The sequence below is a fragment of the Salvia splendens genome, chromosome 20 (assembly GCF_004379255.2).
Source record: "Salvia splendens isolate huo1 chromosome 20, SspV2, whole genome shotgun sequence".
Lineage (NCBI taxonomy): Eukaryota > Viridiplantae > Streptophyta > Magnoliopsida > Lamiales > Lamiaceae > Salvia > Salvia splendens.
Window position 1 is genome coordinate 19,423,416 of NC_056051.1, and position 25,793 is coordinate 19,449,208.

Genomic DNA, 25,793 nt, shown 5'->3' on the forward strand with positions numbered 1-25,793 from the left:
CTAAAGGATTTTTTTCAAGAGCAAAAACGATAAATCAACAAGGAGGAAAGCCCTAGGGATCCATGCCTCAACTATATAAAGGTACAACCACTTTGAAGAGAGGCACTTCGACATCAGCTTCATCACTCTCCTTAGTCTCACTTAGTTTTAGCTCACTTCACACATATCTCATGCACTTGGTTTCAATGGAGTAATTCTGGGTCTTGTGGCGGTTAGCTTAGTTCTGTGGTGTAACACCGTCCCTAAGGGGGCGAAGATACAATCATTTATCTTTTCGTTGTTTTTGTCTCGCCATGAACTTCTTCGTTGGAAGCTTGACAACTGATATTTCCGTTTGAACTTTATTCTAGTGGCTATGGAAGTTTATGTTTTCTATTTTATTTGGTTTCTGAGGCTTGATGTTAGTTTTTACTGATTTGAATGCTTTTCGCAATTGGTTGTTGAGTTGAACCTGAGATCGGTTGAATCGGAGTACAATTGTTGTTGAATCGGTTGAATCGGAGTTGAGCAGATATGGGTCTGAACGTGGTTGAGTTGGGATCGAGATGAATCTGTTGTGAATTGTGGTTTGGAGTTGTGGATCTGATACGTGTTGGTTTGAATCTGCATGGTTATGGCTGTTTTTACTGTTGCTTTTCGATTTGCTCGACCTGGTAGTTTAGATTTGGTAGTTTTTCTGCTTAATCGTAATGTTTGAAGTTCGATCTAAGTTGCTCTGTTTCTCTGTGTTTGATGCTCTGTTTCATTTGTATTCATTTTATATTTGCTGAAGAAGATGAAGATCGTTAGTAGTTAGAGTCAGATCTGTGGTTTGCTTTTGCAGCTTTTTCTGTCACAGTAGCTAACTCGAGAAATTATTTCCACTGCTCTTTTTTCTGCGTACTTGTCTGACTGTTTTGGGAAATATTTTACTTGACCTGGTAGTTTGCTTAATTCGTTCCTCAGTTAATTTTACGTTTGATGAGTCATGCATGCGTACGTGTTTTTCTCATTTCCTAGGTCCAGTAGTTAGTCAAGTGCTTTTAATTCCCTCTCAAGTAGTTTAAAGAAATCTTAACCCATGAGTTGCGTGGCACCTTCCCAAGTCCTCTAAATACTTGCTAACACCTCCGTCTCTGTGGGATCGATCCTTACTTCCATATACTAGCCAATAGTTTGACAGGTTAAGGTTTTGAAGCGGTAAAAAGTGCACCCAACGACCTTTTCTGATGGATTTATGGTTTGCTAGACCCTGTGGTTTAGAGAATCCTCTAGGTCTGTTTGATTGAAATATACCTACGCAAGCACAAATTTACGCACTTCAGTCAAGAATGGGGAGGTTGTCATGATGGCAGAAAGGAGAAGAAGCCTCTATTATTTGAAGGCAAGAGTAATCTCTGGTGAAGTAAACATTGTGCAGAACTTGAGTCTAAAAAACCTGGTACCCTCATACTTGGACATTTGGGAGAGGCTGGAATAAAGGAATTAGTAAAGAAAAATCTAATTGAGCTTGAAAATCCGAGTGAGCAGCTGGGATTGTGTGAGCAGTGTGTGCTGGAAAAGAGAAAGAAGTTGCCATACTCAAGAGGCATTCACAGTTCAACATCACCATTGGATCAAGTCAGGGATCTATGAAAGATTTTGGATATGGCCTCCCCCAATTAGCTTTTTACTAATTAAATTGAACCCACAATTTAATACAAGCTTACATTGGAATATTACGAGCAGCCACTACAGAAATAATATTGACCTGCCGATCCAAATCCAAAATTACAAGTAATCCAAGTTTCCGTTTTGACTTCCATATTCTTCAGCCGTGGGTAGTTTGATGTATGCGATGATATGCACGAGACCGGACTTAGCCTTTTCTGTTGGTGCAGTTAGTCGGTTTCTTTCTAATCCGGGCAAGGAGCATTGGAATGCAGTGAAGTGGATTATGAGATATCTTCGTGGAACTTCCAACTTGAGACTATGTTTCGGCATTGAAAAACCTGTTCTAGTTGGTTATACAGATGCAGATATGGCTGGAGATATTGACTCAAGAAGATCTACTTCAGGTTACTTGATTACTTGTGCAGGGGGAGCTGTGTCATGGCAATCTAAGTTGCAAATGTGTGTTGCTTTGTCTACAACTGAGTCAGAGTTCATTGCGGTGACTAAAGCATGCAAGGGTTGCTTTGGATGAAGAAGTTTATGTAAGAGCTTGACTTTTCTCAAGAAAGGTATGTCTTGTTTTGTGATAGCCAAAATGTAATTCATCTCGGTAAAAATTCGACCTTTCATTCAAGATCGAAGCATATTGATGTGAGATATCACTAAATACGAGAAGTTCTTGAGGATAAATTGTTAGAGCTTTAGAAGATTCACACTGATGATAATGGTGCAGATATGTTCACCAAATCTTTACTGAGAGGGAAGTTTGAAGTTTGTCGCTCGATCATCGGGATTGCGGTCTCCTCCACATAATGGGAGTGGGAGATTTGTTTGGGCTGGTCCCATTATGTGGGAGCCCAACTCAAGTTTGCCCAAAATAAATAGGCATATTTCTCTTTCCTTAATGCTAATTAGTGTGTGTGTTTAATTAGAAATTGACAGCACATCTTTTGATTTGGGTGAATCACAAATTGAGATGATGGAGAAGAGAGAGGGTGAGAGTCAGCTGTTGTATCATCAATTCAGAGTCAGAATTGAGAGATTGAGTGGCAACGTAACTCCATTTTGTGAAAGGTGAGTGCAGATTTTCAGCTTGGTACAGTTCTGTTCGAGGTTCGATCGAGTATTCATCAGTGGTCTGATTGAGCTGAAATTCGGACAGTGGTTAGTCGACTTGAAGATCTTGATATTGTACGGTGGGATTGTTGATCCGTGAACAGTAAGGTCAGATATTCTTGTGTCAAAGTCAGCCTCTGTTTTGATGATTTTCTCATCTTGTTTTGGGTATTTTGCTTAAGATTGTTTTAATCAACCTAGTTGGAGTTTATACTTGTTGTAGAGGTTGGATATTGATCTTGTAGCAAAAACATATTATAGTGGAGCTTTTGAGTGGACTCTCAAGTCCCGTGGTTTTTCCCTTTTGCTTCGAAAGGGTTTTCCACATAAAAATCGTTGTCTCAATTTATATTCTGCTGATTGTTTGTCTTTGATATTATCGTGCCACATTGTGTTAGAAATAATTATCGACTTGTGCTATTGGGAGAGAAGAATACCGTTTGTGCTTCCGTAGTTTTTGGTTGTTTGGTTTCTTCCCAACAAAGACGAAGGAGGAATTTGAGTTTTTCTAATTGAATTTCTTTTAGATGGATCATGGGAGAGAAAGGGTGGATGGCAACGAAGGGGAGGAGGAGAATGTGGGTGGAGGCGGCAATGGTAATTTATAAAATTGAAGTTAAAAAATTTAAATTATACTGTAAATATTAGTGGTAATTTGGTTAATTTGTAAATAATATAATAGAAATAATAAGTGAAATACATGAAAAAATAAAAAATCTCATATTCTGAAAAATTCACACGCCACGACCTCATATTTCGAAAAGTCAACGAATTTAACCACAAATTTTGAAAGGCCTGCTAATTGAGCCCATTTTTTCGAAATCTCTCATTTAAATCACAGCAAAACTATATCCCCATAATTATCACACCGACTCACTCTCTCTCTATCTTCAAACTTCCACAATTTTAATGATAATTTAACTATGCATATGTTCCTTTTCTCTATTTAAATTTTTTTGGTGATCACTAGTTTTGATAGATTCCAATTTGGGACCCTCTCCATCTTGCGGCCATCAAGGGAGAGGTCAAGGAGCTCGTCTCACTAGCTCCATCAACTGCTCGGTAAAAGGTGGGCAGAGGCTTCACCGTGCTGCATTTGTGCGTTGAACATGGGTAGTTGGATAGGGGGGGGTCTGCTCGTCGGGAACACAGTTTCGCAAGCATTGTGCGAATTTCAAGTCATAGCGAAAATATTTTTCGATTTCAGTTTTTTAAAAATACAACATAAAAAATTTCATAAAATACAATATGCATATATAATAAGAAGAGTTATTATTATGACACATGTAATGAGTATATAGGTTAAACTCAATTCATTATCTTAAAATAATCCTAGAAAAATAATAAAATGATGATTTTTACCTTAAACGATCTCCAATAGCTAAATTTAATCATGCATCATTAAAAAAGGAAATGAGTTTGCTCCCCAGTCTGTTTCGCAAACACCGTGCAAATTTCTAGTCATTGAGATGGTTTTCTGATTTCCTTCGTTTTTGGCGTTTTAACGGAAGATCTTTATACAAATTCGATGTACATAGATTGAACATGTTGAGTGTAAAGATTCTTATAATAACCATATTGATTTTCCTTGTACATATAAAGATTAGGAATGCAAGTCCAGTGTTTTGTTATTTTCGTTCAAAAAATCGTATGAATATGTGCAATAAGATTTTGTAGGAATCGTTATAAATTACATTTAATTTGATGTTTGATAAGTGAAAAAGGATTAAAAACGAAGAAGTTATGACAACATAATATTTTGAGGTATTTTAGATTTGTTAGAAAAAGGCACGCGAGTGAATCTCAAGATTTTCTTCGACATAGGTTATATGGCCTTCTAATATTGCTACAATCTACATGTAACATAGTGTTGTTTGGACTTGTGTAAGAAAATATGTGTAGGCAGCTGTGTTTTATTTATGGCAATCACATGCTTGACCTGTTATTAGACTTGTTGAAAGATTGCAAACGAAGAAGACAAGATAACACAAGTTGTAGAAGACGAACTCTTTTTTGAGAAACCGAATGGAAAACTCTTATTGATTGAGAAGTGAATGTACACAACTGATTTCTAACTATGTTACAAATGAGTAAACAAACTAACTTACTTATACTAAAACTTAAGTGAAAGAGATCTTCACAAAAGTTTGTTGAGTTAGTTCATAACCCTCCAACGGCTATTTTCTTCTCCTTGATCATGTTGTCTTCCTTTTTCTCCTTGATCAAGCTGCAGCTCCACCGTAGTCTTCTCCTTGATCATGTTGTCTTCCTTCCGTAGTCTGCAGCTTCACACCGTACGCATGCATGCACCCATGCTTATGCCTTGATCAACCAATAATGCTAACAAGATGATACGATACATCTTCCAAAATATCCCCTATTATCCTATTAGTTATTTAGTATTTAATTATCATATATTTTCCATATTTATTGATTCACCATATCTTTTGCTTATGATATTATTATATTTGAGTTACTAGATTTTGGTAGGATATTATTGTATCTCCACATATTATAAATATGTGTAGGAGACCTACATATTATTCATTCAAGAAATAAAATATTTTTTACGCAATTTATCGTTTTTCTCTCATGCACAAGCACGAACCCTAGAATTCGACGCCGGATTGATCGACGGGCAAAGCTCCCGCGACGTTCGACACGATTTCCTATCGTTGAGGAATTATATCTTGTATTCGACGAGAGAAACTCGTCATACTTGTCCAGCTTCTTGTGTATTCTGTTGATAAAAGAAAAACTCTTATCAAGTGAAAAAAGATAGAGAAGATAAAGAAAGTCGCAGATAAAACTATTATGATCAGGTATATTAGTTTGTGGCATTTAATCTTGTCACTGTATATTTTGGGCATGTGGACTCGTATCTCCGTACGTGCAGATCATGATATTGTAAATAACTATTCTCTTATATATAAGTCAAACTTATTGTTTTATACCAATATTTATGCGTATTAATTATTCCATTATAGTAGTGGAACAATAAATGATGTAAGAAATAGGTTAGAATTGCTGGTTTTAATCTCTTATCAGCTTATATAAGGAGTAATAAATTTCTCCTCCATACTAAAGTAGTCGACGTGGCAACATACACTTCACAAGAATAATCCTTTTTTGTGGAGTATTTAATTCAGTAAATATTATAGACACCAAATTTATGGAGTATTTAATTCACTATATATCAAAATTAATAGATTAAACCTTTTTTATCCATTCTACCTCTATTAAATTTGTACATATTTAACCTTAAAAATTAAAGAAATTATTGGCATTTCCTCATAATTATCATCATTATATCAGCGGCATGCATGATCTTGTAATTATTCATAAACATTTATAATAAAATCTAGTATACTATTTATAATAAAAATAAAATAAACTGCCATTGGAGTCACGTCGAGACGCTAACAGATTAGATAAGATAAAGCAGAACACTTCACTTCGCTCCTTCCTCACTCGATTTTCCGGCAATGGAGGCGGCGAACGGCGGCGTTGTCGATTCGATCCTGCATGTGCCCTACGCCGCTACTGTCCGCGTGATGCTCGCTTCGCTTGAGCGGAATTTGCTGCCGGACGCCGTCGTGCGCCGCCTCACGCGCCTGCTGCTCGCGAGTCGCCTCCGCTCCGGCTACCGGCCGTCCGCTGAAACTCAGCTCTCCGATCTCGTTCACTTCGCGCATTGTATGCTTCTCACTCTTTTGTTTTCAATTTCGAATGGAAATCTATGTTTTTCTCGAGAATTTGCTTTCTGGCTGTGCTAGTTAGGAGAATGTATGTTGCAATTTATTAAATTTCGAGTTAATATATTCGATTTTGTGGTTTTTTAGTGCTCGTCTTTGATTTCTTTAGTTAGATGATACCTAATGTTTAGCTCTAGTCAAAATGAACTCAAATAGTGAAATCGTATGCTTTGAATTTCATGAGGTCATCTAGTTAGAGATTTAACTTGAAAAAAATCAGTGAAAAGAGATTGAAGAATAATAGAGCAATTATAGAAATGATGTCTGGTGCAGAAAATTTGAGTTCTATGTAGAAGTTTTTGCAATAAACATATGGATTTTCATACAAACAACTTTCACCTCGCAGCTTTGAGAGAGATGCCGATAGCAATCAAGACAGAAGAGCCGAAGTATCAACATTACGAAGTTCCAACCTCTTTCTTCAAGCTCGTTCTTGGGAAGCATCTAAAATACAGGCAAATTTCCCAGCAAATTCTGAAATTTGTTGTTTTCTTTTTCTGTAAAAGGGAGAGGGGAATATTTTTTGACTCGAATGTAAGTGCTGATCGTGCTTTGTGGATGGCATTCTGCAGTTGCTGCTTCTTCAAAGACAAGTCGGGCACCTTAGAGGACGCTGAGAAGGCGATGCTAGAGTTATACTGCGAGAGGTCGCAGATAAAGACGGACACTCTGTTCTTGACGTTGGCTGTGGCTGGGGATCGCTTTCTCTGTATTTAGCACAAAAGTACCCTACTTGCCAGATTACTGGGATTTGCAATTCAACAACACAAAAGTTACACATTGAGGAGCAGTGTCGGTACACACTCTTTTTCCCTTACGTAAAAGCCTTTATATCAAGATTCAAATGTAACATCACTAATCTCATGTAGCTAGAAACTGTCCTTGGGCATTAAAGAGATATCACAATACATACATCAGTTTTGAGTCCAATGCCAGTTGATTTTGTCGGAGATGCTCGATCAATCTGCACCTTTTTTTCCTGGCAGGGATCTTGAGCTGCAAAATGTGGAGATCATTGTAGCAGATATCAGCACATTTGAAATGGAAGCTTCATATGACAGAATATTTTCCATTGAAATGTTTGAGGTACCATCCAGTTTGAGTAGTACAAATTATTGGTGGTCAGGATAATGAGTTTTGTTTTTGTTGCACTCTCATACAGCATATGAAGAACTACCATGATCTTCTGAAGAAGATTTCTGGGTGGATGAAACCAGACAGTCTTTTATTTGTACATTATTTCTGCCATAAAGCGTTCGCCTACCACTTTGAGGTAACCATTTTGAAGGACATTCTAATATCGCCAGTAAGCGATTTCGGTTAAATAATTTTCACGCAAAGTCGGGATGTGATATAGGATGTCAATGATGACGACTGGATCACAAGATACTTCTTCACCGGAGGTACAATGCCCTCAGCTAATCTACTCCTTTACTTTCAGGTGACCTCCCTTTCATATAATTCTTCAAACCATCTTTCTCTATTTCCGTTTCTTTCGTTTTCATTGGCTGTGTGACTCTGTCTTGCAGGATGATGTTTCTATAGTCAATCACTGGCTCTTAAATGGAAAGCACTATGCACAGACAAGGTAAGGACAAGAACTAGGAATAAGAAAAGTTTCTTACAATGTAATTAAGATTTTAAAGTAAATCTAATGAAAGGCTTCGCTTGCAGCGAAGAATGGCTCAAGAGAATGGATAGGAACTCGGGTTTGATAAAAGCAATAATGGAATCAACGTATGGCAAAGATTCAGCAGTGAAGTGGACTGTCTATTGGAGAACATTCTTTATTGCAGTTGCAGAACTATTTGGCTACAGCAACGGAGAAGAATGGATGGTTGCCCATTTCCTTTTCAAGAAGAACTAGAAGAGCTAAAGGGCAACAGATTCATCTCATTCTAAAATAAATTGATGCAGCAGATGATGTAATTTCCATGTAACATGACAATGTTATCGTCTTCTATGATGATACAAAACATATTAAAATAAAGGTGACGATCCCTAGATTGTCTTTCAATTTCATACCTAGAAATGCTACTCTATAATCGAACTTTATAACTGAATCGAACTCATTCAAGGCTCACGAATCTCCAAAACATATGATAAAGAACAACTTCTTAAACACTACATATGTACATAATCAGTTGGAATCAATGACTAATCCACAAAAAACTACCACACGAAAAACGAAAACTTCATTAAATTTCCAGCATTTCATCTCATAAGAAACACCAGTTTTGCTCTTGAATTCAGCTTGATCATTCAAATCCAACACACCATCAGCTTCCAAGAACCTACATAGATGCTTATCATCCAAATGTTGCTGTAAATAAGAGTACTGCAACTTAAATTTTTCACAAACACAGTTACTCTACTCCATCACATAATTTCACAATTTGCCCCCCAAAAATTGAATCCTTGCTGAAAATAAAATCTTACAAGTTACAAATACAGACTAGACTGTCTGTATTTCTCCCACTCAAAAATGCACTCTTCTTCATCCCACTGCCCTTTTAGGAATTTCTCTGAATACCATTTACACATAGATGTTGAAGCCAATTTAAGAGATCAAAACCCTCAGCAGCTAAACAATTCCATATTTTCTGAAATTTAATTAATATTAAAACAATATACACAAAAACGAGAAAAAGATTGGTTTTTTACCGGTTGAAGCAGTTCTGATACGCAGTTCTCAAATAGGCACAAGGTGAAGTTGCTGAAGAGGATCGATTACCGTCTCTCTCTCTCATAATCCCCATTTTCTAAGATTACAACTTTATAATCTCAACATCAATTTAAGTAAAACTAAACGTTCTTAAATAATCCACTTTATGGTTATTCATATGTCATATTGTACGTCTAAATTATTATCCGGATCGTTAGAAAATATCAAACATATGACAAAATAATAGCAACATAAAATATCAACACAATGTTAACGATTGATGTTATGTTGACACCGTAATTGACATTGTGTTGACTATGTGTTAACATCAAAATCATGAAATTTTGTACTATATTGACATTGTATTGAGGAGTTTGAAGTTTGTAATATATATATATAGAGTTTGAAGTTTGTACTATATATATAGAGTTTGCATTTTATCACTTCCTTTTTATTTTAGTTGCTAGTCAATTACTATTCCAAGAAAATAATATGCTCGAAGAGTTTTAACATGCAATGAAATACAAGGAGTTAACAAATAATTGTAAGCGTATAATTATAGCATAAATAGATATCAAATGTTCATTTACCTACGAGTCTTTTCTCCACAAGTGGGAGTATATGATATTACAAAGAGAAGCTACCAATTTTTCAAACAGTTGGTGCTCTATGCTCGGATGCTTCAATTCCCCGAGCATGTTCATGCAAATAAAGATAACCGTCATTACGTGGTAATTTATATATATTAAAAAGTTACAACAAATAGTGTCGAATAGTATAAATGTATTGTGAATTGTATGAATAATGTCATGAATAGTGAATAGTGCTCGATAGTAATTAGTAAGTTCAATAGTTTATCGTGTGAACGTCAGAAATGTTTGTCTTCAAAAGCATTCATGATTAAGAGCGTCCACGATAGGGGAGCCGCGGCTCCCGGCAGGGGTTGGCTGGGCCGCGGCTCCCTATTGCTGAGGACACGAAGAGCCGCGGCGGGGGATCACATGGGCGCGCCGCGGAGTTGGCCTAGCCGGAGCTCTTGGGCGCGAGCCGCGGCGCCCTATTGTGGGGGCCGAGAGCCGCAGCTCTGCCCAAGTTCGATTTTTTTTCTTTCAATTTTTGTGGTAATTTTATTGGAACAAATTTTGGAGAAGATGAAGTGTATAGAGAGAAATATGGAAATAATTAAAATTCAAATTTTCAATACATATATTTACTTGTGATTGTCAATTTTTTAAAATTAATTTAGTTTTTTTCTAATTATTATAGTCTAATAATTTTTATTTTAATTAAATTAAAATATATCAAGAATTAAAAAAATAATTAGATTTATGGCTTTGGCTTCCACTATTAGAGCATCTCCAGTGGTCGGCGGACAAGCAATAGCTCAGCCATAACCCAGTCATGCCACATCAGCAGCACTAAATTCATCCTGCCACATCAGCTGGACAAGCAACAAGCAATAGCCCAGCCATAGCTTTGCCACATCATCAGCACTAAAAAAAAATAATTAAACAATCATACAAATACGGAATTAAATTTATGACACATATACGGGAAAATTCTCTAAGAATATTAAATTTTTAAAAATACATTAATTAAAAAAAAGTAAAAAAAATCCTAATCCACGCACTGGCCCACCCCTTCCGGCGCCGCCTCACTCCTCGCTGCTATCCGGGACCCCCTAATATGCGGCATCTGAGCCCGCGTTAGAGCCCCCCACCTGTGCCGCGCCGGGATTCAAATCCTGTCGCATACTCACTAGCACGGCGTGAAAAAAACTCTTCTCCTCGGAGTCAGTTGCATTCTTCCATTGATCTATGACCTTGATCATCTGAGCCCGCGCTTGTTGCCGCGCCAAGAAGACGAGGTCGGCTGTCGAGCTGCCAACAGGGGGATGCCGACTGGACCTCCTAGGACCTCTGACTAGGGCGTTGCGCCCGTCTTTGACCAACCGGGCGAGTGCGGAGAGTAAATGAGGGAGGGGACGGGGTCTCCTGAGCATCTTCGGGGAGGTCGTGGGAACCGCCGCTGCTACCCTCCGACGTAATCACCTGAATAGTTCAGGCGCTGCTTCTTCGGCCAGCCCGCGTCGACACCTGCCCGAAACTTCTCAAAGTCCATTAGCACCTCGTCGCAGTTCCAGTAGGTGAAGTCCTTGTAAAGCCCGGACATGGGGAACTCTTCTTTCTCCGCCAGCCTCCTGCAGTCGTCATCAGTTTGGCCGCTGGACTTCATTCGGAGGGCGTTGGTGTACAAGCCCGAAAATCGGGACACCCCAGACCGGATTCGGTCCCACCCCTTCCAGCACACCTCCCCGCTGCGTGGCCTCCCCTCTGGGCAAAATGCCTTGTAGGTTGCTGCTATTTTAGCCCACAAGTTAACGATCCTCTGATTGTTCGAGGCAAGAGGGTCATCGCAAATACTCACCCACGCCTTGGACAGCGCGTCGTTCTCCGCGTCTGTCCACTTCCTCCGTACCTCCGTCTGCGACGACTCGCCGACCACCTTCTTCCCCTTCTTCTTCTTGGGCGCGCCCCGACCCCCGCCCCACGGGAGTGTCCGGTGCCCCGAGATCTATACCCAACTCCTCTAAGGAGAAGGACTCAATCCCCTAGAACTGCGTATCCGCTGGGGTCGATGTGTGCGAAGCAGCAGTACCAAAATCAAAGCTGGGGTGATAGACGTCAGAGCCCCCCGGCGTCCCCTACCCCCACGGTGTACCCTGCGTCCCCTGCATCCCCGCCATCCCCGGCGTCCCCTGCATCCCCGGGTACCCCAGCGTCCCCTGCATCCCGGTGCCCACCCCGGCATCATCGGCATCCCGGGATGCATCCCCGGTCCTCCTGACCCCCCGGCATCCCGGCATACCACCACCAGATGCTATCCCGGGCATCATCTGCTGCCAAGGGTACATGTTGTTGTAGTAGCCGGGCATCTGATTCCATCCACCTCCCACCGGGATCGCGGGAGTTTGAGACCCGCTCGACCCTGAAGTTGGCTCATTGTTGAGATCCATTTCGCGTTGTTGATCTTGTACAGAAATTAAGATAGAGAGAGTACTCGTTAAAACAAGTGGTGCGAATGAAAATGTCGTGCAAATCACGTATATATAGTGTTTCGAAAATAAAAAAAAAATGGCTTGCCGGTTCCTCGCCGATCGGGAGGCTGCAATAGCGGCGAGCCGATCGGCCAGAGGATCGGCGAGCGCCCGGGAATCGGCGCGCCCTCGCCGAAATTCTCGCCGATTTGGCACTCGCCGACCACTGGAGATGCTCTTAGGGTGGACAAGTTTTTTTTTTGCCTATCCAAGTTTCTTGGCCTTAATTATTGTGGACACTCTAAGAAACTCGAGGGTCCGGTGTGACATGCTTCGTCATAGATGCAACAGCTACTACATGTGATATATATGCATACATGTCGGAGCAATTGTAGTATAAAAAGGGGCGACATCTAATCATCAATACACACCACACAATCTGCAACTAAAATACTACACTCAAAATCTTCAAACAAACACGACGGAGATGGAGGCCTGAAATTAGTCAAGGAATCATCCCAATTCATCAAAATTTGTCATCTTTACTCTCGGTAGGTTTAACACTAAATGAATTCTTTTCAAGCATGTCATATAGCATGAAAAATTATATAGAACATAGATCAAAGGAGCCTACTCATATTATCATCAAAAGTTAATTTTAGTTTCTTCAAGCTCAAAACACTCTTTTTTTAAAATAATCTTCATGAAATCAAGAAAATAGTGAGAGGCTGCGCTTTTATTAAAGCAAACGCTTGAAAGAAACATGGAGATATGATCTATATCCTAGGTGGATACCATTCGCTTTTACTTTTGTCTGATATGACGAATTACAAAAAAGAATGTAGACTGATAGGTTTAATTTTTTAGCAAGAGAACTTGGTAAGTTCGAGCCTTTTAAGAAAACCCATGAGTATTATTGTGATGATGACTTAGACAATATTTTCAATGTTTAATTATATCTTTTGGCAATGTATTCACTTAGTAGTCTTAGTACCCTCGTACTCAATCCTGCATGTATTTCTAAATGTGTAGGTTGAGATGCAATGGAGTGGAGGGTGCTTATCCAATTGGGCTTACTCTTGTGTTTATGCAAAACTCTCGCAGGTTCATGTGTTCATACATGAAACCCCGCTTAGTTATTTCCACTATATTTTTGAAGCAAGTTAAATTATGCATTGAATTTCCATAAAGACTCTGTAGTTTGACATGTAGTGTTGTATGAACTCATGACCGATATGGTCGAACCATTCTATTCAAGAATTCTCTATTGGATGCCCTTAAACATATGATTGAAGTTGTGTTGTATGAACTCGTGACTCGAGTCTCTATGACCGAGCCATTCTTTTCAAGTATTATCTTTTGGATGCCCTTAAACATATAATCGATCCATGTATCTTTCCTCGTTTCTATTCCCTCTTCTTAATTCTCAACCCCAATCCTTAGCAAAGTGCGTATCAGATACACTCAACCTCTTAAAATGTCTTATAATGGGATGGTTATCCACTCATTTATAGATGAATCGGAATAATTACTTTATCGATGTGGAACAATAAAAGGTTTGAATAAGCCCTTGCAATTTGTGAGCTGGAAACTGATCTGGAAACTGATCATTGATTTGAGTCCACCATAATATATAATGTTAGGAATGAGTGAATGGGTCAATCTCCCGAACCTATATGAACACACTACCTCGCCCTCAACGTGCCCTATCAAACAGTTTTGACTATGCTCAGCTCATCCAAAACTTGGATGCTAAAATTGAAACAGTGCAGCGTTTGAGAATTTTAGCAAAATTGTAGTAATGAAAGATCATCTTTATTGGTTCAGTCACAAGCAACTACTACTTATTCTTTCACAGACAAAACTGCAACAAAGTCTTCATCTTTGTTGAACTCAACAATGGCGGAGCAAAATCAGAAATATCCTCAGTTTAGAGGGCAGCCGCGTCTCCCCAAATTCGCTATCCCCAAGCGCTACGATCTCAAACTCAACCCCGATCTCGCTGCCTGCAAATTCACCGGCGCCGTCCAAATCTCCGTTGACGTTGTTTCAGACACTAAGTTCCTCGTCCTCAATGCCGCCGAGCTCTCCGTCAGCTCTAATTCTGTCAAATTCGCGTCTGCGAATAAGGTAAATTGGAGAAAATTCGTTCTGTTTTTTGTTTTTGTTTTTGGTGTTTACTATTTCAGTTTTTATTGTGAATAAATTTATCGCCAAATCAAACTCAATTCGCATTGATGAAAAGGATGATATTGATTGCAGAGCGTTTTTCAGCTCGTGCATTATGGATTGTTGATAAATTTTAAATTGGAAAGGTTAATGTTATTTCTGTTGCTTGGGAATTTCAGGTTCTGGAGGCTGTGGAAGTAGAGTTATTCGCAGAAGATGAGATCGTGGTTATGGAGTTCAAGGAGAGTTTGCCGATTGGTGTCGGGGTTCTGACTATGGAGTTTGAGGGTACTCTAAATGATAACATGAACGGATTTTACCGAAGGTTACACACCTTTTACATATATATGTATTATATGATTTGTCCTGTTTTTGCCATTTTTCTTTGAATTAGGATGTTGAATCGTTGTTCTATAATGATATTCATAGTTTATAGATTCGGCGTGATTGTGCAGAAAAATCTTATAGTGTGCTTATGAATTACATATTTGGGCTGATTTTGTGTGTCTTTCTGGACGTATATGCTTTTGGCATAAAGTACTATACATTTTGTTTTTGGACCAGATTTTTGCAGCAATCTAGATGATTTTTGGTTTGATCCATTTGGTGATAGATTACTCGAGCTCTGTTTCATTGAGGACGCAGGCAATGTTATCAAATAGCGGATATGGCAGTGCCATGGCGCTATGGCATGGCGTTCAGTGGTGGAAACGCCATAGCACCATGTCGCTGCCATAGCACCACCATATCCAACTTTTGACAACATTGCATGTGTACTGTATTTAGGAATGGGGCATTATGCAAAAAACATGGAGGTTAGAGATGTATTTTATACTTTATTAATTGTTTAAAGTGTTTTAAATGTTATATTTTAATTATTTTCTAATTTCTGAATTATATATAAATATATAAGTATTATTTTATTTATTTATTTATTGATCGCCATATCTGCCATACTAATACGCCATATCCCTGTGGCGGTTTTTAGGCGAACCGCCATAAGCTGCCATACGAGATTGATAACATTGGACACAGGATAATTTGAATTCATATATAGGGTTCATTTGTGTGTAGATGTCATTCAGTACATGATATCTTTATTTCAAAGAGGGGGAAATAATAGTTTCTTCTTGTGTATTCTGCTCTGCATTATACTTTTGGATGCGTGATGTCTTGTGAATTATTGTCCTATACATTGAAGTGTAGATAACAATATGATGCCTTTCTGCAGCACCTATGAGCACAATGGTGAGAAGAAGAACATGGCTGTAACGCAGTTCGAGCCAGTTGATGCTAGACGGTGTTTTCCCTGTTGGGATGAGCCTGCTTGCAAGGTACTTCAGTAGTGTCTCATTCGTTACCTGCCTGTTCGTGGTTCAAAAATTTCTAATTGTGTCTTATGTGCTGCCAATTTGGTTTGTTCTTATGGCTTGTGGAAGTTGGAATTAATACATTTAATCTCTGCAAAATGTTTGGAAATTCGTCTGTATCAGCGGTGTGCATCGAGTTGTCAATCCTAAGGGTCTTCAATTTTGTTTCAAGCTAATATATGTATTCGATCACACCCATAGGCTGCATTAACATCAAATTCTTATTGCCCGGTTTAGTTCAAGTGGTATGCTGTCCCATTGCTATCTTCTGGGCGTACATATGTGTAGAATGTGATGTGGATGTTAAACTAGTTTCATTTTCTCTTTATGACCCGCGCACATGCTATTCAGGCTACTTTCAAGATTACTTTAGATGTTCCATCAGACTTGGTAGCTCTTTCCAACATGCCAATCACTGAAGAAAAACAAAATGGGAATCTTAAGACCATCTACTTTCAAGAATCGCCAATCATGTCTACTTACTTGGTGGCGGTTGTAGTTGGCATGTTTGACTATGTTGAAGATAATACACCCGAAGGTATGTTTGCACCATCCTTCTACCTCAGTTAGATTTTAAAATTAGCTTTGTCCTCTTGATGATGTATTACTATGTTAACAGGAATCAACGTGAGAGTGTATTGCCAGGTTGGCAAGTCAAGTCAAGGGAAATTTGCTCTCGATGTTGCTGTCAAAACCCTTGGCCTTTACAAAGAGTATGTAGTGTGCTTTACATGTGCTGTTACTACTAGGTTTCTTGCAAATATATCTATGGGTCTCACAGTGATATGAATTTGTGGACTTAGTTTTTTTAATCTATAACCCAGGTACTTTGATGTACCATATTCGCTTCCTAAATTGGACATGATTGCAATCCCTGATTTTGCTCCCGGGGCGATGGAGAATTATGGTCTCGTTACATACCGTGAAACTGATTTGCTTTATGATGAAAATCACTCTGCAGCTGAAAACAAACAGATGGTAAAATTAATTGCCTGATGATAAGTGATATTTCCCACTTTTGTCGTATCATCATGCCTCCATAACCATATATTTGATTATACCATAACCCTACTAAATCCAACATTTGATGATACCATAACCGTACTAAATCATAAGCTTGTATGAAAAACTACTAGTAAACATGCATATTGTGTGAATGTGTGAATTTGGCACTTAAATAATCCTAAACAAATGTCCTTAGTGCACTAATGCTGCTTGTTTCATATTTAGGTTGTAACTGCTATAACGCATGAACTAGCGCACCAGTGGTTTGGCAATTTGGTGACCATGGAATGGTGGACTCATTTATGGCTGAATGAGGGATTTGCGACATGGGTATTATTTTCCTTTCATGTTTAAATCCTTATTTTATGGAGAAAGATAATGCAAAGTTCTTGAAGTTTTAATCCCTGGAATTCAGATAAGCTATCTAGCTGCTGATAGTTTGTTCCCAGATTGGAAAGTTTGGACTCAGTTTCTCGTTAAATGTTCCGAGGGCCTTCAGCTAGATGGGCTTGCTGAATCTCACCCAATTGAGGTTATTGAAAAATATTGACTCTTTCCTTTTCTATATTTAAATGCTTGTTATTAAATAGTACTTATAAAGATCCAGGGGGCAATGGTTCTTATTATGAAAAATAAGATTTAGTTAGAATTATTTGTTTAAACGTTGATGCATTTATTGAACCTCCAGTTTGATTGAAATCTCATTTCAGGTGGACATAAATCATGCTAGTGAAGTTGGTGAAATTTTTGATGCAATCAGCTATCAGAAGGGTGCATCTGTCATTCGAATGTTGCAGAGCTATCTTGGTCCCGAAAGTTTTCAGGTTGATGATTTGGTCATTTATTGCTGGGAATGTCACTATTTGCTCTTTAAAATTCCATCTGATCAATAATAGTATATATCTTATCTCGTTATTCTTTTGGATATCTTCTAGAGGGGACTTGCTTCCTACATTAAAAATACGCTTACTCAAATGCAAAGACAGAAGATCTATGGTCAGTTCTTCTGGAAGAATCTGGTGAGCCTGTAAACAAGCTGATGAACTCATGGACAAAACAGATGGGTTATCCTGTCGTCTCAGTGAAGCTCAATGACCAGAGCTTGGAGTTCGAACAGGTTATTTGAAACCCATTTTTTTCCATGATTGATTCTTTTTAGCTTTTGGAAATTCTGATAGCTGATTTTTTGGACAGTCACGGTTTTTGTTTACTTGTTCTCATGGCAATGGCCAATGGGTCGTCCCAATAACTTTGTGCTCGGGCTCTTATGATGCTCGTAAAAGTTTCTTGCTGGAAACCAAAAGTAAAACTCTTGACGTTAAGGATTTATTGGGTGTCTCAGTTCCATCCGGCCACCACTGGATCAAAGTTAACGTGGAGCAGACTGGTTTTTACCGAGTGAAATATGATGAAGGCCTATCTGCTGGACTGAGGAAAGCAATAGAGAGAAAGTACCTGTCAACATGTGACAGAAGTGGTAATTTCATCTACTCCTCTTTTCCTTCATTTCTTTTGCCTTTTGTTTAGTGGGTCGGGAAAATATTAGAAATTCGCTTTATATCTTGACCAGGGATACTGGATGACTATTATTCACTGTCCATGTCATGCGAGCACTCACTGACCTCTTTACTTGCTTTGATGAGTTCTTACCGAGAAGAACTTGAGTATACAGTCCTATCTAACTTGCTCAGTGTAATGTTCTCATTTTTCCAAAATTTGGTATTTTGGCTGATTTTTCTCAACCCATGGATTACTTTTTCAGTATTTCCGTTACATAGATTTTCTTTGTTCTGCAGGTAGCTTCCACGGTAGCCAAAATTGTAGCTGATGCCTCACCTGAATTGGTTGGTGATGTCAAATTGTTCTTTATCAATCTTTTCCAGAACTCTGCAGAGTATGTTATTCGTGATTTCTCTGTCCTGCTTTCTACACAACGTTTGATGGGTTGGTTGTAGGGTACGTGGGTTCATGAAAACTCGTATATCATGTTTGCTCGAACTACTCCTTTGGGATTCAAACGTCCTTGTGTTGAGATGCAATGGTTGATGTTGTTTCTTTCTTCTAATCTCATGACTCTGTAGATGTTTGTTAACCTCCATTTTTCTTGCTTTACCTGCCCTTGATGCTGTCTCTTTTTTTATCAAACTATAAACAATTTAGCTCGTAGAAATTTTACAAATAATAAATTTGGATGCTATTTCGTTTCTTTGACAGGAAACTTGGTTGGGATCCTAAACCAGGGGAGAGCCACCTTGACAGCATGTTGAGAGGAGAGCTTCTTAAAGCTTTGGCTATATTCGGACATGAGGCTACTTTAGACGAAGCAAACAAGCGCTTCCGCATATTTCTGGAAGATAGAAACACAGCTGTTCTTCCTCCTGATTTGAGAAGTGTACTAACGGAAAACTTCAAAACTCTATCCACTTTCCTCTTTTCCGCGCTGACAGCACCTTCTCGTTTCCTGTTTCCAGGCAGTATACATTGCTGTAATGCTAGGCGTGAACAAATCAAACAAATCCGGCTATGATTCTCTTCTCAGAATTTACAGGGAAACCGACCTCAGCCAGGAGAAAACACGAATTCTAGGTACAATTTCATCACTTTACACCGTGTTAATCTGCAGGCGCTAATGGTGTCCTATATTTCCTGAAGGCTCGCTGGGTTCTTGCCGGGATCCTGAAATCGTTCAAGAATTCCTCGACTTCTTGTTATCTTCAGAGGTACTTAGTATTTAAGGTTGTAAAATGAAGATTCTTAGCTGCAACTCGCTCTCTTGCAATAGCGGTCATTCTTTCTCTAATGCAGGTGAGAAGCCAAGACGTCGTGGTTGGGGTCTCTGTCTGCAGAGAATCTCGTGAGACAGCATGGAATTGGTTGAAAGTAAGCCATTTACTCACTTTGCCTCGTTTCTGGGTGGCTGGCCTCCATTGATGCTGGGCTCGTCTCATTTACAGGCAAACTGGGATAATCTCACCAAGACCTACGGCTCCGGATTCCTGATAGCTCACATCATTAGTAACATTGTGTCACCAGTATGTGCCCATCTCCTGTGCTCTCATCTAATCTTAAGCATTCGGGTTCTTACGTGTCATGTTCTTCCAGTTCTCGTCTTATGAGAAGGCGGCAGAAGTGGAGGAGTTCTTCAGCAGCCGGATGATGCCGAACATAGCGAGGACGGTGAAGCAGGGCATCGAACGCATCCACATCAACGCAGCCTGGGTTAAATGCATTCAAAACGACAAGGATCTCCCACACGCTGTGAAGGAGCTCGCATACAGTAAATACTAAATACTGATTCACGCTGTATTGCAACTCTCATGTGTGTGTATTGTGTGTATGCGTGAGCCCATGTTATGTGTGTATGTAGTGCGTGTTGTGTGTATGCAGTATGTGAAGCTATCTAATTTATAACTATTTGGAATTGAATTATCTAATTTAGATATAGAATTCAAATTGTGGAATTGAATGAATTTGAAATTGAATTTAGAATTACAATTTTCAAATCAAGTATTTTTATGATACTAAACACTTGAATGTGAATTAAAATTCCAATTTTACACTCGAATGGAGTCTTATCATATATGAAAGAAATTCTGCATTATGATCAAATTCTCTGTTTCAATTTTATGACTTGACTTGACACTAACACTATACACACCATAACTAAAACATATGGCAAATCACAAAATTTTCCGTCCCGTGATTTAATTATAAAAGAAATAATCTTTATTTTAGGTCTTGTTCTTGATCTTTCTTTGAGCCTTTAGGTCCACTACAACAACGGAGATGTTGTCCTTGCTGCCCTTTTGCAGCGCCCGGTTCGAGAGGTACTCCGCAGCCGCCTGAGCTGCAGGGTCGACCCCCTCGCCGCGCTCTAACGGGAGAGTGGAGCCATTGTGCTTGTGCCACAATAGTATCCTTTTACGAGCTAGATCGCAGGCCTCGTCATTTGTCATGACATCCCAAAGGCCGTCACTCGCCAAAACGAGGCAATCATCGTCCCTCATTCGTGGAACAAACATCACCTCCGGATCGGGGATGATCCAGGGCTTCAGATATCGGTCTCCTGCATGAAAGCAATAAACAGAGGTTTCAGCAGATAAGACTGGAAATTACGGAATGATGGTAGGAATGAAAAGGGAACAAGCGGCGTACCAATAGACCTCGACATTGCAAGGACACCAAAGACACGATGGCCGTTCCATTGTATGACTTTCCCTCCCGATGCCTCGATCCGTGCATACTCATCTTCCCGATTAGGCTGCACGATATGACAAAAAGGCGTTTAGAGAGCGTTAAGTGGGACATATTCCCCTAAAGATGTCTAGTCAGGTGGTTACCTTATGATCGACGGAGAGGGCTATAGCTTCTTTTCCACGGTAGAGCACGCCTCTCGAATCACCACAGTTGGCCACTATTATATGTGAAGAACATACTAGGGCAACAACAGCCGTGGACCCCACAGTCTCAGGGGCAAGCGGCTCGAGGCTGGCCTTCCCTCCGATCTCGCCATCGACCTTGAGAAAAGTCCTAGTGAAAGCCCTCCTCCACTTCTCTTCACAGCTAGCATTATCATCAAGGTTGTTCATCATCAAATCCAACTCTTCATTCAAAGCAAGATGCAGATGATCACAACAGTAGTTAGCTACCTGATACACAACAAGATTTCGACATAATCATATCTCGAGAGCGATACGATCATATAACAACGGTGATCAAAACACGAAAATGATACACACCTGAGAGCCGCCATGACCGTCGTACACTCCAAAGAAGTGGCCAGTCAGATGACTCAAGCACGTCATCCCTCCATCAACTCCTTGATCACCGGTTAGCATCCGGATCGGGATTTTCAGCAAACGAGGCAACGTTGTGACTGCATCTTCCATCTCTGGCCGCCTACCACACACGGAGCTGAGACCCCAGAGAGGCACGCAATCCACTTCAAAGAAACTCCGGCTTCCCCTCCCAGCCAACCGGACATCAGTCGTGGATGCTTTAGAGACGGGAACATCATCGCCCAGATTTCTCGAAACAAGTGTTCTTGAAGCAAGTTCCTTCTCAACCTCTGAAAAGTTGGCCTCAAAGCTCAAGAAATCATCACCACACAGGCTACTAGTATCACTCACTACCGATAACGAGCCGCAGCTGTCGGCCAACGCATCCCCCTCCAACGACGAGGAACCATCTTCCTCGCTGTCACGCACCACAACATCACGAGCCAGCCAGACGGTCTCATCCTCAGATGTCATAGCTAAAAATGAACATCAATCACCATCATTCAAAAAGGACTCACCATATATAGAAAGGTGAAACTAAACTCATTTCAACTCCCAACTTCCTCTAATCTCTCAAATTTTCACTTAATTAATCTATTATCTAACTCCACCAATTGCAATACATGAAAAGGCAAGAGAAGGCAAATCCATAAAAACAAAAGAAACAACAAGAAAACAAATAAAGATTGGGAATTTAAGATAAGCCCTTGTTAATTCATGAGATGAATTAAAGCAAGGAAACAACAAAATGGTAGATGAAAGAGAAAAACAAGAAGAAAAGGCAGAGAAAAGTTTGAGGAAGCACAGGAAAACCATGGATCTGCGGAAATCTATGTCAACCCTTTATTCAAATCTTGAGTTTACTTTATTTAGTCAAACTCTCCCTTTCAACCAATAATTGTGGTAATAGAAATAACTAAAATAATAATAGCAAAAAAAAAATGAAAATTGAAAATGAAAGGTAACTACACCTACCTCTATTGTTTCCCTCCTTTCACCATCTTGAACATCTGTTGACAAATCAAGAATCCAGCCTAAAATTATGGTTTCTCCAAATTTTGAAAAATATCATTGCAAAAATTCCATCTTTTTTTTATAGTTTTAATAAAACACGTTACAAATTTAGATGTTATTAGAAGAACTCGAAAATAGAAACATGAATTGTGGATAAAATACGATTTCTTTAAAATATATTCACGTGTGAAATGTAATGTGTATTTTTCTTCTAACAAACTTTTCATAGCTATAAGCGGTTGCAAATCGACGAGGTGTCTATTTCGTTGTCGTAGTATCTATATAACTATATTATGTTGTATAATAGAATAGAAATTGTGGAATGTAAATACAAAAATGAAAGAAAACGTTGATAGTTTAAGAAGTACAAGTACATTAATTGCAGCTTTCTCATCGACAAGAGGTCTTCTTCTATATAGAAGAGAATATAGTTTGAATGTAATCTTCTATACTAGGAAGATAAACATACTATTTCATAGGTGTTTGTTTGTAGTGCATTTAAGAAAACTGAAAGCTCCACATCTTGTAATTTGTCGATCTTCGATTTCATAGGTGTTTTGTTCAATTTTAGTTGGATTTAGTTTAGTGCGAAGAACTGTCTGTGTATGCCAGCGATGTGAGTTGTCGGACAATTTAATGTAATTTGAAATAATCATGACATGAGAGAGAGAGAGAGAGCAAACAAGTGAAGAATTACAAGAAAACGATCAAAGTTTAACATTACTTCTGTATAGATTTTTGAAATTATTTATATAGATTTTAAAATGAAAAGAGAAAAAAAGGGAAAATAATAAATTGAATCGAAATTCCAAAGCCCAGTTTCTAAATGGCCCAACTTAAATGGGCCTATAAACGAAGCTTTCCTCGATCTTCATTAGTTTCTGTAATCACTCACAACTTTCGATACCTGCTAAACCCTAACTCTACACCGGATCTCTCTCTCCACATTTTCTCTACTTCATTTCCTCCCCGTAGATCGACAGCTAATGGCGAGCACAGTGGAGCCGACAGCTCTGAAGAGAGAGGAAGAGGAGGAGAATGATTCGAAGCCATTGGCGGAAGATGAGGATACCGGAGCTCAAATAGCTCCGATCATTAAACTCCAGGAAGTTGCCGTTACAACAGGCGAAGAAAATGAAGATGTTCTCCTCGATTTGTGAGTAATTTAACTCTAGAGTTGAGTTCAAATTCAAGTTTTTAGTATAACTGTGATTCGAGTTGGTGCAGTAATTTGTTTGTGTTATTAACTGGTTAGGTATAGGATGTGAGTAATCTTATTGAGAATTTAGTTTGATGTAGAATGCCGTTTGTACGATTAGCTGAACAATTGTTTGTGTTTGATATGGAGGTGTAATATTGTGCATTTGACTGAAATTGGTTTGCGATCATAGTAGTGTGAATGTAGAGTCAGGATCAAGTGAATTTCTTTAATGGAGAAGTAATAAGTGCATTGATTCATTTCTTTAAGGTGTTTTGCTTCGCAATTTGATGCTTTTTGATCGAGGATATTTGGATGAATCTGTGCAGTTGATGCAATACAGCTGCAATTGTAGCTAAATTATTGTAACTGAAGATCTGTTTCTTCTGCATAAAAGAATTGATATGGTAGAATATGTTTGTGGAAATACTGCTTGTGATATGCAGGTAGCAGTATTTGATATTAAATTGTTTGTTTGTTGGTAGGAAAGCGAAATTGTATAGATTTGACAAGGAAGGTAACCAATGGAAAGAGAGGGGAGTTGGGATGGTGAAGCTTCTCAAGCACAAGGAGACTAGCAAAATTAGGCTTGTTATGAGGCAGAACAAGACTCTCAAGATCTGCGCCAACCATCTTGGTAAACAAATTGTCACGAATATGTGTTTTAAGTTGTCTATGTTATTATGTTTCTATCTTAAGTTTTATTGATAAGAAAAAGGATGTAAGGTAGTATTACTGGTGTGCAATTGCTACATGATATCTTTTTGGTTTTTAAGACTTGTGAAGGTGTGTTAGCCTGACATTTTCCATTTCAATTGTAGTGCTTCCCACAATGTCCGTACAAGAGCATCATGGCAACGACAAGTCCTGTGTGTGGCATGCTGCTGATTTTTCAGATGGAGAGCTAAAGGAGGAGACATTTTGTGTTCGTTTTGCCTCAGTCGAGAGTGAGTTTTTCTACCTTTTATTGCCAGCATGGTTGTTTTCCCTATTCTCATACCAGTATTCAAATTACAAGATTGATCTTTGTATGGTGTTACTACTAACCAACTTACACCAATAGGTGAATGTGTCGTAATTTGGAATCTGTTTGATTTAGGATTATTAATACTAATGTTTAGGGGTGACTGCATATCTTGTCTATTGGTTTAAATTGCTTAAGCTTTTCACAATTCATATAAAGCTATAACTACTTCATCCTCATTAATATGGTTATAAGTCGAACTACGGTTAAATGTTAGTATATACTCGTGACTTAAAATGTTTTAAGTTTTTGTGAGACGTCAACCAGTTTTATTTGTGTTTTATACTAGAATGAATGAGCTCTTTATAATTTTCTTCTTCCTCAGTGCGATGTCATTTGGAGCTTCTTCTTGTATGCTTATGGGTTTTTCTCCTTTTCAGATTGCAAATCTTTCAAAGACAAGATTGAAGAAATCACCGAATCTCTGTCAAAGGAGAGTGGAGATAGTGCAGAAGCTGATGCCGCAGCCAATCTCATTGAAAAGTTGAGTGTTGAAGAAAAAGGCAAAGAAGAGAAAGTAGAGGCCAAAGAAGAACCTACTTCCAAGGAAGAGAAAAAGGATGAAACCGAGAAGCAGGAAAAATCTGGCGACGACAATTAGGGAAAAACAAAGGTTTTTTTTTCTTGTCCGGGTTTTTGTTGGAAAAAAGGGAAAACTTAAAGTGGGAAAATCCCAAGACCAGAATACTACTAAAATCATGAAAACAAGTTGTTCATTTGGTCGTGTTGGTTTGTTTGCTGTTGTCCTAGCTGGTTTAGTGTCATTTTATGTGTGTTCATAGTTTTTAAGTGTGTGTTGTTTGCCTCATGTTGTCGTTTGTTGGTACGTCGGTTGTGTTGTGAAACTTTTCCTGGGTACATTACCATCGCTGCCTATATTTTCATGGCTGTTGATTAAGGTTTTTGATTGCTTTGTCCTTGGTAATTTTATATGCCTCTTCAGGACACTCGATTTGTAAAATGTATTATCATGAGAGAGGATTTCACATTGCATTGTGTCTGACGGCTTAGTAAACGTAACAAGAGCTTA

The 25,793-nt window shown here is 38.9% G+C and overlaps 2 protein-coding genes, 1 long non-coding RNA gene and 2 pseudogenes across 3 annotated transcripts; 3 read left to right on the top strand and 2 right to left on the bottom strand.

Moving 5' to 3' along the window:
* Positions 1–6,138: 6,138 nt before the first annotated feature.
* Positions 6,139–8,525, top strand: LOC121783086 (annotated as a pseudogene).
* On the bottom strand, positions 8,433–9,239 carry LOC121783087. The gene is made up of 2 exons (XR_006046514.1): positions 9,168–9,239; positions 8,433–9,028 (listed from the first exon to the last, which is right to left on the bottom strand). It is a non-coding gene; the product is annotated as an uncharacterized LOC121783087 (long non-coding RNA).
* A 3,383-nt stretch (positions 9,240–12,622) lies between these two features.
* Positions 12,623–20,210, top strand: LOC121782291 (annotated as a pseudogene).
* Positions 20,211–20,331: 121 nt separating this feature from the next.
* LOC121782292 (probable protein phosphatase 2C 6) lies at positions 20,332–22,346 on the bottom strand. Its single transcript, XM_042180065.1, has 4 exons — positions 21,489–22,346; positions 21,090–21,398; positions 20,905–21,010; positions 20,332–20,815 (listed from the first exon to the last, which is right to left on the bottom strand). Exons 1-4 carry the CDS (start codon positions 21,999–22,001, stop codon positions 20,481–20,483), a joined length of 1,263 nt encoding a protein of 420 aa, XP_042035999.1. The 5' UTR covers positions 22,002–22,346; the 3' UTR covers positions 20,332–20,480.
* A 1,084-nt stretch (positions 22,347–23,430) lies between these two features.
* Positions 23,431–25,688, top strand: LOC121780560 (ran-binding protein 1 homolog c-like). Its single transcript, XM_042178158.1, has 4 exons — positions 23,431–23,697; positions 24,225–24,376; positions 24,561–24,686; positions 25,144–25,688. The coding sequence occupies exons 1-4, from the start codon at positions 23,528–23,530 to the stop codon at positions 25,362–25,364; spliced, it is 669 nt and encodes a 222-aa protein (XP_042034092.1). The 5' UTR covers positions 23,431–23,527; the 3' UTR covers positions 25,365–25,688.
* The last annotated feature ends 105 nt before the right edge of the window (positions 25,689–25,793 follow it).